The sequence below is a fragment of the Capra hircus genome, chromosome 15 (assembly GCF_001704415.2).
Source record: "Capra hircus breed San Clemente chromosome 15, ASM170441v1, whole genome shotgun sequence".
Classification (NCBI taxonomy): Eukaryota; Metazoa; Chordata; class Mammalia; order Artiodactyla; family Bovidae; genus Capra; species Capra hircus.
In genome coordinates this window covers 4,227,716-4,244,100 of record NC_030822.1, presented here as the reverse complement: position 1 = coordinate 4,244,100, position 16,385 = coordinate 4,227,716, and the positions used below count along the sequence as shown (strand labels likewise).

Here is a 16,385-nt window from a genome sequence, read left to right as displayed (position 1 = left end):
ACAATACTTGTGCTTTTATAGCAGATACTTACTTTCACAAAAACTTAAATCCTTTCCCTTTTCCCCTAACTTTCCTATCCCCATTATAATCTCTGGGAAAATACATTAAAAACCCATGACTTATGAATATTCCCATCACTTTTTCCAAGCTCATCTTATTATATATAAAGATTTCAATAATATCTTTTGTTTTATCCACTCAACAAATCATATTATGAATTTAAGCTGATATACACATAAATGATGCCTAATAATTACTAATATCATTGTGAAACATCATTTATTAAACTACATTCCAAAAGAGAGGTACTTTTCACTCTAAGATATTATTTCTCTGTAAAATAACTGCTAGGCCAAACTATACATAATATTTTAATTAATGCCCATTACTAACTTAGTTTAAAAAATTTGTGTAACAACTCTATGGAACTGAATAATAGGCTTTCCAATAAGTGATATAACTGAGTCTGTATTACAACTGGGCCTATTATAGCAATTCTTGTCTAAAGTTCTTACTACAAGAGAACATTTCACAATAAGGTTAGGGAATTCCCAAGTGAATGATTCGCTATTTGTTGACCCATACACAACTGTAAAACTGGAGACAGAAAGGTTTCTCAGTATTACAAGTAATTTTTATTTTGGTAATAACTACCACTTTATAGACAAATAAATTGAGTTTAAGATAAATATCTATTGAAAGTTTATAACACATATATAAGAAATCAAGTTGTGAAATACAAGTCACTTTTTCAAGGAACTAAGGTATTTGCATGGCCATTTTCTCAGTGCCATCATGACATCCTTGTTCCTTAGACTGTATATCATGGGGTTGAACACAGGCGTCACAATCGTGTAGAAGAGAGAAAGCACTTTGTCAGTTCCTGCTGAGCCTTGGGTCTTGGGTCTTAAATATGTGACAAGGCCTGATCCGAAGAACAATGCCGCAACCATAAGATGAGAGGAGCAGGTGGAAAAGGCTTTGCCCAGACTAGTGGCTGATGGCAATTTAAGGATTGTGGAGATGATTTTGCCATAAGAGACAAGTATCAACAGAAATGGAACCAAAACAAATAGCACAGCAACTGTGAAGACCAACATTTCATTCAGAAAAGTGTCCCCACAGGCCAGCTTGAGTATGGGAGGGACGTCACAGAAGAAGTGATTGATGAGGTTAGAACCACAGAAGGGCAGAGAGAAAATCTGGCCTGTCTGGCCTATTTGGACTGGGATTCCACTGATCCAGGAGCCAGCCACTAGCTGGATACACACCTTGTAGTTCATGACTAGAGGATAGTGCAGAGGGCTACAGATGGCCACATAGCGATCATAGGCCATCACGGCCAGAAGGAAGCACTCGGTGGCCCCAAGTATAAGAATGAAGCACATTTGTGTGGCACAAGCAACTAGAGAAATCTTTCTTCTTTGTGTCCAAAGACTCGTGAGCATTCTGGGGAGTGTAACAGACACATAGCAGATTTCCAAAAGGGAAAAATTGCCAAGGAAAAAATACATGGGGGTCTGGAGACCAGAGTCTAGTTTTATTATCAGAAATATGATGCCATTGCCCATCAAGATAATTATATAGATGAGTAAGAACAGTCCAAATAAAAACCTCTGGAGATGAGGAACATCAGCAAAGTCCAGGAGAACAAATTCCATCAATTTAGTGAGATTACCTTCTGGTCCTTTTTCTTGGTGTTCCATCTGTGAGAAAGGGTAAATGTATTACCTGTTTTTTATTTTTACCATCAGGGATCAGTGCCTGTTTTATAAATTGTATCAGGATATCCAGGTTGATTTTCATGATCAGTGCAATTGTTTCTAATTTAAGAATTTTATTATTTCTTCTTTCCCTTTTCTCAGTTTATAATCCATGCGTTATCACCATATACTCTCCCTTGAAATATCTTTCAAGGCATTATTTCTGAGTACAGTCCAAAGTCAAAAAAGTTAAGAGTGTTAGTCGTCCAGTCGTGTCTGACTCTCTGATCCCATGGACTGTAGCCCGTCGGACTCCTCTGTCCATGAGATTTCCTAGGCAAGAATACCAGAGTGGATTGTCCTTCCCTTCTCCAGGGGATCCTCCCAACCTAGGGATCAAACCCAGGTCTCCGACATTGCAGGCGGATTCTTTATCATCTGAGCCACCAGGGAAGCCCCAAATGCCCTGATCAGCACAGACATTGGACAAACTGATAGTTACTGAAGATAGACCCACAGTGTTGCGATGTGATCTCAGTCGGAAATACTTACATTATTTTGTGGCCATGTTTCACAGTTTGTGGGATCTTAGTACCCCAACCAGAGATTGAACCTCAGGCTCACAGCAGTGAAAGTACAGAGTCCTAATCATTGGGCTGCTAGGGAATTCCCTCAAATATTTACATTTTTTGACAATTTTATTGTATTTCTCTATGACTTTACATACTTCAGTAGAACTATTAATATAACAGAAATTATCTTCCTTATATATTTTCAGCTACATATTTCAACTCTTTATTTCCCTCCCATCACTTTATGATCTTGATCATACTTGTTCTTATATACAATTCACATTTTTAGGCAGTTTACAAAAAATATGAGAGAATATTTTATTGTATTGTGCATAGGGGAATAAAATACATATATTTCAGTAAGATGATATGTGGGGGCTATCAGAGGGTTTTGTTCTGGGAAAGTTGTGTGGGAATAGATACAGAGAGAAACAATTAAGAGGATCACTTTGGGAAAAGAGGGGTCACCTGGAATGTGTTCACTAGCTGTGTAAGGTAATTTTTGTTATGCTTTACCCCATGTTCTGTGTGTATCTCTGATGTCTTTGTTGTTCCTCAAATAATAATAACAATAATAATAATTCAGATAACAGTTTCTAAACTCACTTTTCTTGAGCTAGCATATTGAGATTTAGCAATGATGGATACATTGCTCATTTGGATTGCAAATCAGTGCCTATTTTTTAAATCATACCTAAGTCTGAATCCTAACTCCATTATTTATCATCTGTTATATTAAGTAATTGTTTAAATTTTCTGTTTGCTTTCTTATTTGAGATAATTAAATATGATGTTATTGATAAAATTACCCACCACTTTTAATATGTATAAGTCATGGTCCTATAATTATAATTATTAATATGGTATAATGTTCTTAGATCTTTAGTTGCCAGGGTTGTACCACACTCCTTAGAAAAACTGTTTTTGGTAGAGTTATTGAGTTACTCATTGATGATTACTTTTTCCCACTTTTTCCTTTCATCAGAGTAGGGTACGGTCTTACCTAAACAAGGAATAAGGCTCCTCTAGTACAGAATCTAAGAGCACACACTCAGTTTCAGGACTGATTCTGCATTGCACCATTGTTAAAATCACTGCCTCCTTAAATATTACACTCCAGGCATCACTTGACTCAACATGAGTCCCAGCCCTGCTTCTCATTTCCCAACCGTTTATGTTTCAAGTTTTTCCCTGCAAGCATAATCTAAATATAGTGTCATGGACAAAAAATACAATCCTGACAAGATGGCCTGCAGTTGAATTATGGCTTCACCTGCCAGCTGGGTGACAATGCGGATTGCTTAAACTTCCTGTGCCCTAGTTCAGTTGGTTGCAAAACTGAGTTAACAGTTGTGCCAACAGTTAGGATTGCTACATGAATTAATTCATTGGATACAATAAAGCAACTTGAAGTTGTTTTGGCATTCATAGAAAGTCTATTTGAAAGCTAGCTATTATTGTTTTCATTAAAAGCTAAATTTTATTCTTCTAAATTTCACTCTCTGCTTTAACAGTATGGAAAACTGCTCTCTAATTTACCTTGGCTTGGTATCACACAGTTAATGTGGGAATGAAATAAGATATTAAAGCAATCATCACAGTGTTATAAAAATCCCAGACTTTTAGATGTGAATTCTCCATGGATTTTCTGCCAATGATTTAATATTATCACCTCCACTCTGTAGATCTAATAAGCAGAGCACACATGACTTTGTAGCACGTAGTGTAGCAATTTGGCTCATCCCTTTCATACACTGCTTTTCTTTCCCACTGTTTCATGATCTAGGATCTAAGGACTGAGATCTAGGAAAGTAGTTCTAGTTTTCCTGCTTAGAAGCAATATAGATCTTAGAAAATGCTTGTTTACTTAATATATTGTTTATAATTTTTTTCTGAAATTGAGTGAAGGAAGAGACACTTTTAATTTAAAATTGTCAACTTAAAAGAGAGGAAAAATTAATACACAAAAGAATAGAATTGCAATCTTTATCATTTTTATGAACAAAAGCTTTTAGTATTTCACTCATTACCTGCATAAACTTATTTCCAGTGCTATATAAAATATAATTTCTAATTGTACAGATGTGACATTTTGGTAATGAAATCTTGTATAACATGAAATAGGTAAGATTTGAGTTTGAATTTCTCAAGAGTAAAACAAGATATACTTCAAGGATGTTTGTATATTTGATAAAAATTGGTAACTCAATCCTTGAAAATAATTTAAAAACACTGTTGAAACTAAAGCTATCTTTATTATTTTATAAATCCTGAATTCTATAATTTTTTTCAAAATAATTGTTCTTTGACTTCCAATGGTTAAAACTTTACTTTATGTATTACTTTATTTTAAATCTCTTATTATAATATCAAACTGAATAGACATATGTAACCTTTTTTGTTACAATATGTGGGTTCAAATGAAGTTTTCTTTAATATTATCTATACCTAGACTTAAGCTATTACATTTTTTGGCATTTGAAGTGACTTAATACCATTATTTATTATAATTATTTGATTGTAAATTTTATTTAATAGAATAAGAAATATATAGAAGTTGCTTTAATGAACAAAAATATTTGCTACCAAATATTAATAATTTACACATTAAAAACCTGTGTACATGATCAATTTTAAATTTAAAATAAGAAGTAAGCCTTACTATCATTTTCATATTTACCTTTCTTACTTGAAATATTGCTGATTTTTCTCACTAGAGAGGCTTTGAATATTTACTGGAAGTGGAATTACTTGTTTCATCAAAGTATTCAACTGGCCTTTAAATATTCTGTTCTTTCTAATGATAGAGTACTCTTAAATAAAAGTAGTTATCTCTACCCAAGGGATCTCTGCCACCTGGCGCATTTAAATTTCTAATTAAAATCATCACTTTTTGAATTCTCTGATTTGTTGTATTTTTTTAAAAAAATTTCCCCAGAAAGCTCTCACTCTACTCAGAATATTTTTTTCTTCAGCCTCTCTAGGGAGCAGAGGACACAGTGCATTTTATTTCTCAGATGTGAACAGGGTGCTAAGTATTATTATTTGTGGGCTTCCCAGGCAGTAGGGTTAGTAAACAATTGGCCTGTCTAAATATGGCTTTTTAGCTTAACAAAAAGGATATGTACAGTATGATTATGATTCGGTTTGCTTAAAAATATGCTTAATACATGTTGTATGTAATTACAATTTTATTCATTTCTATAACTTCTTGGTTTTCCTATGTGTGAAATTATCATAATTACATACAATTCTTTGATGTTAATACTTGGATCTGAAGTTCTGTGTCTCTATAGGAGGTTTTCTGAGAGACGGTATTCTTGTATTTAAGGGCTTCCCTGGTGGTGCAGAGGTTAAAGCATCTGCCTGCAATGTGGGAGACCTGGGTTCGATCCCTGGGTCAGGAAGATCCCCTGGAGAAGGAAATGGCAACCCACTCCAGTGTTCTTGCCTGGAGAATCTCATGGACAGAGGAGCTTGGTGGGAGCTTGGTGGGCTAGAGTCCACGGGTAGCAAAGAGTAGGACATGACTGAGTGACTTCACTTTCACTGTAACGATAGTGTATTTAAACCTTTTATATTGAAAAATTTTACTCTGAATAGCAGCATTTCTTTTTTTAATATAAATTTATTTATTTTAATTGGAAGCTAATTACTTTATAATATTGTATTGGTTTTGCCATACAGCAACATGAATCCACCACAGGGATACCTGTGTTCCCCATCCTGAACCCTCCTCCATCCTCCCTCCCCAAGCAGCATTACTTAGTCCAGGAAGTTCAACTGATTAATGTTTACATTATGACTAATAATTTTCTCAAAATGACTTTTCTTGCACCAACGTCATGAAGTTAATAAACATTATCTTGAAAAAGACTCATTATGCATTTTTACTTAAGTTTACAAATTATCTGAGATTACATTTTAAAATACATTTTGTGAAGTGAGGGTCAAGCTCTCTTTTTTGTACCATTATATATATATATTTAAATTCATATAATTTATTAAAAAACCATCTTTTCTACATTTTCTGCTGTATGAACTTTTGCTTATTCAAGTGTGCCCATGTTCTATAGTCAATCAACAAGTATTCTCTAAAGCTTTCCATATGCAGTAATCTTTGCTAGCTGAAATCTTTTGGTTTTAAGTAAATTATAACAATATAGAGGGAGAAAAACTAGGATATACATTATGAATTTTGGATAAAAATATTGGGAGGCCAATTGCTAGATAAAATATACTATATTGTTTTAGTATTTTTGCCACCTGATGCACAGAGCCAACTCAATGTAAAAGACCCTGATGTTAGTAAAGATGAAGGCAAAAAGGAGAAGGAGACAGCAGAGGATGAGATGGTTGGATATTAATAGTGTCACTGACTCAATGGACATGAATCTGAGCAAATTCCAAGACATAGTGGAGGACTGAGGAGCCTGACATGCTATATGGTCCATGAAGACACAAAGAGTAGGACATGAATTACCAACTGAACAACAACAAATCAAATAAGCAGTGAATTTTTCCTGACAGAGACTAGTCCTTTAAATATGAGATCAGCAAAAAAATTTATTTCTTATATAATACAAACACTAGGGAGATAATCCTGATATCAGAAAGTCAAGAATAAAATGGCAGGATCACAAGGACAATCAATTTATACTAATGCAGGAAGCAAAATTCCGTATAATGTCTGATTAAGACAAGAGCAGAACTAAGTGGGGGAAAAGATCACTAGCTCAAAGCAGTGGCTAAGACTTTAAACATTAAGGCAGTCATTTTCTCAAGGCTACCATGACCGCCTTATTCCTCAGAGTATATATAATGGGGTTAAACATCAGGGTAACATGGTTTAGAAAGAAGAGAGGAAAAGTCTTTCCTGTAAAAATATTTGGAATCATGTCATGAATATGTAATGGTTCTGGGTTCACAAAATAAAGGCACAACTATGGGGCTTCCCAGGTGGCGCCAATGGTAAAGAACCTACCTGCCAAGGCAGGAGACATAAGAGACGCAGATTCGATCCCTGTGTAGGGAAGATCCCCAGGAGAAGGGCACAGCAACCCATTCCAGGGTTCTTGCCTGGAGAATCCCATGGACAGAGGAGCCTGGTGGGCTACGGTCTACAAAGTTGCAGAGAGTCAGACGATACCGAAGCAACTTAGCACACACGTGTGTTGTGAGTCGCACAGGTGGAGAAAACTTTGGTTGCTGATGGCAAACATGGGATGGAGAAGTGATTTTACTCTAGGAGCCAGGTATCAGCTGAAGAGGGATCATGACCAACAGTATCCTAATGGCACAACCATAGAGACTGACACCTCATTCAGAAAAGCATCGCCACAGCCCAGCTTGTAGGGTGATCCAAAACAGGACAGAGGGAAAAGCTGGCAAGTCTGCCTTATCCTGATGGCAACACCACTGATTCAAGAGCCAAGAGTCACTAGTGGAATCCAGAGCTCCTGGTTTATAACTAGAGGAAGCTGTGAAAGTTACAGTTGGCCACATGGCAGTCACAGGTCAGAACTGTCAAGACCAAGCATTCTATGTGGCCAGGAACAGGAATAAAAGATATCTTTGTAGTGCATGCTGTATATATCCATATATATATATATATATATATATATATATATACATTCTGATTGAAGGTTTATGGATATTCTAGAAAGAGGGACAGATACATAACAGATTTCCAGGAAGGAAAAGTTAACTGAGGAAAATACACATGGGAATTTGAGAGCCTGGTCAACACTGATTACGAGAATATTGATGTTGCTTCTCACCAGGATAATCACATAAAAAAGAAAATATCAAAAAGAAACATTCAGACACTGGGAATACAGAAAAATCCACAGAGGACTAATGCTATCGCTGAAGTGAGATACACTTCTGGGTTGTGTGTGTGTTTCCTGTTCTCTCTGTGCAGAGAGTGAAATCAGTCATTTTTCTACTTTTGCATCAGTTCAGTTCAGTTCAGTTGCTCAGTCGTGTCCGACTCTTTGTGACCCCATGAATCGCAGCGCGCCAGGTCTCCCTGTCCATCACCAGCTCCTGGAGTTCACTCAGACTCACGTCCATCGAGTCCGTGATGCCATCCAGCCATCTCATCCTCGGTCGTCCCCTTCTCCTCCTGCCCCCAATTCCTCCCAGCATCAGTCTTTTCCAGTGAGTCAACTCTTCGCATGAGGTGGCCAAAGTACTGAAGCTTCAGCTTTAGCGTCATTCCTTCCAAAGAAATCCCGGGACTGATCTCAAGCTTTATCTAAATATATATTTGTTGTTGTTGCTCAGTCTTCCAGCTGTGTCCAACTCTTCACATCCCTGTGGACTGCATCACTCCAGGCCGCCCTGTCTCTCACCATCTTCTGGAGTTCGCCTAAGTTTATGTCCACTGAATCCATGATGCCATCCAGCCATCTCATCTTCTGATGCCCTCTTCTCCTTCTACCTGCAATCTTTCCAAACATCAGGGTCTTTTCTAATGAGTTGGTTGTTTGAATCAGGTGGCCAAAGTATTGGAACTTCAGCTTCAGCTGAAGCGCAGTCCTTCCAATGAATATTGAAATATATACATTTATATTATATAAAAAATATATTATACATATGAAAAAGTGCCTATGTACATATATAACCATTTCATAATCTTAAATTTATCTCTATTTGTAACTATTAGTTATCTTAGTTGTTTTTTTTAAAGAAATGATAAAATATTATATATTCTGATTCTGTTTAGTTCACAAAACATGCGTTATTTATTTCAAATATCAAAGATTATTTGGCTGATATTAAAGTTACCCTGTTAGCTACTAAATATTCTGTAAAATGTTAGGAGGTAATAAGAAAAGCAGATATGCAGCAATTTTCTTCCATATGTATTTTTTATTTTCTGAATTAAATTTATGATTTTTCTGATGTGAACATTAGTCTCTTTGTAATAAAACCATACTCCCAAAAGTATAAATATATAAGTCAGACATTATCTGAACTTCCTTCACTGCGAAGAACCCCATTCTCTCCTCTAATACACATCCAGATACTGCTGACATATATACACACCAACTACAAAGATGCCTATGTGAAGTGTTATATGAATATATGGATGCTATCTCCCTTTGTTTTACAAAAATAGAGTTATGTTTTATACATGTATTTATGTACTTACATGCTTGAAAAGCTTGAGATTTCCTCACTGGCGTGGCTCTAAAACATTATCTTGAGAGACTACAGCATCACATCAGAACGGGCGCCCGTGTCTACTGTGTTCCAAATGAGAACAGCTTCCTTTTGCTTTGCTAGTGTTCTCTTTTGCAGTACTGAAAAAGCTTTTAACATCTTGGACAAGCACAGGTAGCCATCATTCTTGGGCAAATATTGTTAGGAGGTTTCATTGATATAGTTTTTAAAGTTAAAAATAATCCTACATTAAAAAAAAATCACTGTTCTTAAGTGATACAGAATTCATTCCAGATGATTAGAATAAAAACACCTTAATAAAATGACTGCTTACACAGTGTGCTTGCACACAGATCGTTTGTAGATCTATTGTAACAAATTATCACAAATTGGGTGGTTTAAGTAACAAAAGTTGACTTTCTCACATCTTTAAAAGCCAGTGTCCCAAATCACAGTGCTGGCAAGGTTTCCCTCCACAGGCTCTGAAGCGACAGTCCTCCTCCCAGCTTCCGGTGGTCCCCGACCTTTGCTTCCTGGCTTTGTCATGTGCCGCTCCCGGCTGCTTCCTCCATCTTCACGTGATATTCTTCTAGGTGTCGCTGCACCTCTAGTCTTCACTTAACCTCTCTTCCCCGCTTATAAGAACTAAGAACACTGATCATAGGACATAGTGCCCTTCCCTTAAATTAAGATAATCGTATTTGAAAGTCCTTAACTGAATTACATCTGCAAAGGCTTTTATTTTCCTAATAAATTCAGGTTTGCAGATTATAATCCGACACATATTTAGAGGGATCAACATTCAACCCAATGCCATTTATAGTTTAAATTCCCAATATTCCTAATACTAAGGAGACACCACAAAAGTAAAACATGAAGCTATCAGCAGGAGGAAATGGGGTCACCAGAGAAGAGTCAGCATTGAGGTAACAAAGGATCCTTTCAGGGTTTATACTCTGAAAGGGATATGGACAGTTGCAAAACAGAGAAAGAAGGGGAAAAATGCCAGAAAATGCTAAGATTCCGCTACTCCCACCAACTTGGATGTGGTCGTTGTTTGCTCATTGTCTAAATCCAATCCTAAGTACAGAAAAGGACAGGGAATATGTCTGAAGGAATGGGAAGTTTCAAGCAAATTTCTTACAGGGCATGACCCTGATCATTAGTTATATAGCAGTTAACTATCATTTTATTGCTCAGGAAATCTCTCAACTCACCCTTTCCTAGTGAAAGGAAAGATAGGTCTTCAGAATAGATCATTGCCATGGAGATAATGCATACTTTGATAACCCAGAAAGCCTTAACTCTTTGACACTAAGGTCCTTTCGCATAATGTGAGATGGCAAAGATGATATTAACTATCAGCTCAGAGGTTAAAGCATCTGCCTGCAATGCGGGAGACCTGGGTTCAATCCCTGGGTCAGGAAGATCCCCTGGAGAAGTAAATGGCAACCCACTCCAGTACTCTTGCCTGGAGAATCCCATGGACAGAGGAGCTTGGTGGGCTACAGTCCACGGGGTCACAAAGAGTCGGACATGACTGAGAGACTTCACTTCTTCATAGGAAGATATAAATAATACTGGATGACATTTTCTGATGTATTTACATGAGAAACAGAAACAAATTGCTTCCATAATTTCAAGCCTTCGAGTCAAGTTGATAATTTACTTAGTAGTTTTCTCAGTGCTACGGTGATATATTTGTTCCTCAGTGTATATATAATGGGATTCAACGTTGGGATCAAAACTGTGTAGAAAAGAGAGATCAGCTTCCCAGTTTCTTCAGATTGATTTGGTGTGGGCTGTAAATAGGTGGTAGAGGCTGTGCCGTAGAATAAGACCACCACTGTGAGGTGAGACGAGCAAGTGGAGAAGGCTTTAGCCCTTCCTCTGGCAGATCGCAATTTCAGAATGTTGAAGATGATTTTGCCATAGGAGACAACAATCAACAGAAATGGGACCATGATGAACACAACTGCAACTACATAGACTGCTATCTCGTTCACAAATGTGTCCCCACAAGCAAGCTTGTACACTGGGGGGAGGTCACAGAAAAAATGATTAATTATGGTAGACCCACAAAAGGGCAGAGAGAAAACCTGCCATGTTTGCCCAATTACAACAGGAACTCCACTGACCCAGGAGGCAGTGACCATCTGGACACAGACCTGGGGGCTCATGATTAGACAATAGTGAAGAGGGTTACAAATGGCCACGTAGCGGTCGTAGGCCATCACGGCCAGGAGGAGACACTCTAAACCTCCAAACAGAAGGACCAAACACATTTGTGTAGCACAGGCAATGAAAGAATTGTGTCCTTTCTGGTTCAGGAGGTCCGTGAGCATTCTTGGTATAGTGACAGTTACGTAACAGATTTCTAAAATGGAAAAGTGGTTGAGGAAAAAGTACATGGGGGTCTAGAGAGTAGGGTCAATTCTTGTTATCAGTACAATGACACTATTGCACAACAGGATGGTCAGGTAGAGGACTAAAAATATCCCAAAAAGAATCCATTGGAAATTGGGACTATCAGAAAACCCCAAGAGGATAAATTCCATCATTGTAGTGATGTTTGATTTTTCTGTTCTTAATTTGTGCTCCATCTGTAGATATGGTAAATTCAATATGGTTAATTCATTAATGCTTTTGACCAACATTTCCCTTCTGTTAACTGAATTAGTTGCATGAACTTATTTACATAATCCCTTCAATTATTGCTGCCTTTGCCTTCCTCAGTTTCTAAGAAATGAGATTTGAAACCTCAGCAGTTAAAATCAATTAGAGAAATAAAATCTTCATCTTTTATACTTGGATGTAGTGATACCAGAGGGCTTCCCTGGTATTTCAGCAGTAAAAGAATTTGCCTGAAATACAGGGGATACAGGAGATATGGGTTTGATCCATGGGTAAGGAAGATCCCTTGGAGGAGGGGATGGCAACTCACTCCAATATTCTTGCCTAGAGAATTCCATAGACAGAGAAGCCTGGTCGACTATGGCCCATGGGATTACAAAGAGTCAGACATGACGGAAGTGACTGGGCAGCAGCAGTAATGATACCAGAAACAATAAGATATATTCATTATTATTTAGAGCTTATTGTGCAGCAATAGTATTAAATTATTTCACCCCTTTTAAGGGTGAAATTAGATATGACACAGGCTTGAAATTGTTTTCCTTTGGGTCATCAATATCTTTTTCTGTACCTATTGACTTATTCCATCTCCTTTCAATTCAAAGATTTTCACTTAAAAATTTGCCTAATTCTTACTTAAAACATTTTAAGCCTTCTCATTTCTACTTCAACGAGAGCTGACTTTCTTAAACTTATCCCTTGTTACTGGGGGAACAAATATGTGAATTGTATTGTTCTCTTCTGTGTACATCGTCCATCAGTTATGCTACACATGGAAAGCATTAGTTACATCATGGGGTCCAATAATGTTCCCTGTTAACACCCATTGTACATTGCATTGCAAATATCAATTAATCTTTAACTCAGTCCATAAATACGACCCATTCCTCATGATATTTGGGGTTCCCCATTAGCTCAGTTGGTAAAGAATCTACTTGCAATGCAGGAGACCCTGGTTTGATTCCCGGGTCAGGAAAATCCACTGGAGAAGGGATAAGCTGCCCACTCCAGTATTCTGGGGCTTCTCTTGTTACTCAGCTGGTAAAGAATCTGCCTGCAAAGTGGGAGACCTGGGTTTGATCCCCACGTTGGGAAGATCACCTGGAGAAGGGAAAGGCTACCCACTCCAGTATTCTAGCCTGAAGAATTATATGGACTGTATAGTCCATGGGGTCACAAAGAGTTGGACACAACTGAGTGACTTTCATTTTCATGATATTTTAATATAGTTTCTTCTTAACATATGTGATTCTCTGATCCATTGTCATCTACTTCTCTTACAAGTGCATAAAATATGTCCTATATAATTCCATTGTAATTTTATCAAATAAATGTAACTTTACTTAAACCCTATGATTATTTATTTTAGGAATTCAAGTAGCAAAAGCATATGAGTGGGACTAACACACACACACACACACACACACACACACAGGCCCATTATCTTGCTTCATTTCTGGTTCATGTAATCACATATCAGGCACTCAACACTTTGACAATTCTCATAACAGTTCATTAATGTTTGTTCCCTAACTGTGTTTTCATATTTCATTAAATCTACTATATCTGTTCCCATCTTCCAGCCCCACAAACTATTGTTTTTTTGCATTAATAGTTTGATAAATAAAATTGAGTCAACAAATATTCTCTCATATTTCTCTATTTCCACTAGAATTAAGTTTCAAAATTACCTTAAGTGAAAATTTTATTAAAAATACTATTATTATTGTTATTTCACTTATATCTACTTTTATTTTATCATTAAAAAATTAAGAAATTCATTGGTTAATATATTAACTAATTTTCAGATAAAGGTCTCAGAATTTCATATTTTTCTGTTTTATCCTTTGTATCTTAAACCTCAAATTCAGAACTATTTTAAATAAAACCATCTATCATCTTACCTTCATGGATTTACATGAAGTTATCTATGAGAATATGGATGTTTTTACCCTGTAAACTTTTATAATTCTTTAGAGTCAGGAAGTCACTGTCATTCTGGAGTAGTCCTCAAAGATCAGCTGCTCTGAAATAGGAAGTAGTCATACTCACCCTGGGGGATATTTTCTCTTGAGTATCAGTTTAATTTTTAGAAGACTGCTCCTGTTTGCTGATCATCTGGGTTTATGTTTTAAAACTACTTTTTCTGTAGATGACTTGTCTTCTGCAACTCCTTCTTGGCTTCAAGTTTCCCCTCTGTGGGGGTAGAAACTTAGCAGAGAAATGACACTTAATTTAAAACTTTCAATTTATTGCATTTCAGACCATTAGTAATGGCTGTAAATTTGCCTTCCTTAATTTTATTCCCATAATTCATCCAGATCTCATCTTTCACATCTTTAGAAAAATGTGTCACTTATTAATACACAAACGTGGTGTGTTTGTTCCTTCCAATCCATTGCAGGGAAGGTTAGATCCCTTTTCAGAATTGGAACACTCTGTTCCTAGATTAACTTTGGTGGAAATTAAAGTACTTTGTATCTGCTGACAAAAATCTGGGTAGGTTTATTCATGTTAGGTTAGCTAGTCGGTCATCAGCATAGGTATCTACCAGATTCAAAATGAAAGGCACCTTAAAAATAGCCTGGAGCCTGTTAGGCAGAGTGAAGTAAGTCAGAAAGAGAAAGACAAATAGCATATATTAACACACACACGCACACACACACACACACACAAACACACGTGCTCGAGAAAACTGATACAGAAAAACCTATTTGCAAGGCAGGAATATAGATGCAGACAGGGAGAACAGACCTGTGGAGACAGCGAGGGAAGGAGAGGGTGGGGCGAACTGAGAGATTAACATTGAGACATAAACTGTCACATGTAAAACAGATAGCTAGTGGGAAGTTGCTACATATATAAATCACAGGGAGCTCAGTCTGATGCTCTGTGACAACCTGCAGGGGGTGGGGAGGGGGAGGGAGGCTAGACAGACGGGATACATGTAGGCTTATGACTGATTTACTTTGTTGTACAGCAGCACCAACACAATCCTGTAAAGCAATTACCCTCCAATTATTAACTTAAAAAAATAAACATTTAAACACAATTATTTAAGACAGAAAAACAAAAAGAAACCTCTCCTGTCAAAATGTTTTTTCTATTTCAGCTGCTTCCAGGCAGCTATGCAGGTAAAATTGTCAGGAATGAGGTTACAAGGCCAATATCCACTTCCGCTTATAAGCACATTTTTTTCTTTCTGTTTAGAGATTCTTTGACAATTTGAAAACCCTATCAGTGTTTCTAAAGTTTCATTTCATTTTTTGTATTTTAAATTTGCTTATCTTTATTGCAGCATGTTCCTCATAAATTGGGCCTAGGTACTGTTTTTTAAGATTGACATGGTATCCATGTCATTTAATGTCATGCTTATTTACAAATGAGAATTGCACTCATGATTTATTTCAACTAAGTTTTGCTTACAGAATGGAACAAATCGAATGTCCATCACCCATGTGAGTAAACTGATCTAATCCCTAATTCTATCATTAGGATAGTGACATGAATATTTCTCTGTTCAATTTTATATCACCATCACCTGAAAACAAATCTACAGTTTGAGACAATATCTCAAATATATCAGTGTAACAAAATAAAGAAACATCTTGCAATCATATTACAGCACACCTTTGCAGTCAGTGTTGAAGAAACCCTGGTTGTTTCCATCTAAGAGTCCCGCTGTTCCTACTTCTGCTCTGTAGTTTCCTACTGGATCTTCAGCACGCAGAAACCTGAGACGCCAAGACAGACAGAACATAAGGAAACAAAGTCACTATTCAGAGCCTCTATGCATAATAAACACATCACTTCTACCCATATGCCATTGTAGAAACTAATCACCTGATCCAATGTAGTTCTGAGAAGGTTAGGGAGTGATGTTCACTGTATGTCAATAAAACAGATGTATTTGAAGAGCATAAAGCCAGACTCTGCCACAGTCCTCACTTTTGGTCACCAAAAAAAGGGGTATTATAGCATGCTGCAACATGTATACCTTTAGACTGAAGACTTAGCATGACACATAATGGGATAAGTATTTATGGTACATAGTTATGCATATTAATTTGTTTTATAGATATATTTGAGCCTAACAACACAATGTTATTATTATTTCCATTAGGCTTTGATGCTTAAATTAGCAATAGTATTGAGGCATAATCTGCATAACCCAAAGCAAGACCTTTAAAATTCAAAGTGATTATTTGAGATATACTTGACTTACAGCATTATATTAACTTCTGCTGTTCAACATAAATATATCTTAAATAATCATCATAATGTCTAGTTAATATCCACCACCAC

General features: G+C 36.7%; 2 protein-coding genes across 2 annotated transcripts; both read right to left on the bottom strand.

Annotated features, from left to right (window-relative positions):
- On the bottom strand, positions 745–1,713 carry LOC102174954 (olfactory receptor 10AG1-like). Its single transcript, XM_005690237.2, has one exon. The coding sequence runs from the start codon at positions 1,705–1,707 to the stop codon at positions 745–747; it is 963 nt and encodes a 320-aa protein (XP_005690294.2). The 5' UTR covers positions 1,708–1,713.
- On the bottom strand, positions 11,099–12,067 carry LOC102175227 (olfactory receptor 10AG1-like). The gene is given in 1 exon segment (XM_013969901.2): positions 11,099–12,067. A coding segment is annotated over 1 exon segment (951 nt). The 5' UTR covers positions 12,050–12,067.

Excerpts from the sequence above, each read along its gene's own strand:
- LOC102174954 (XM_005690237.2), bottom strand. The coding sequence starts at position 1,707 with ATGGAACACCAAGAAAAAGGACCAGAAGGTAATCTCACTAAATTGATG.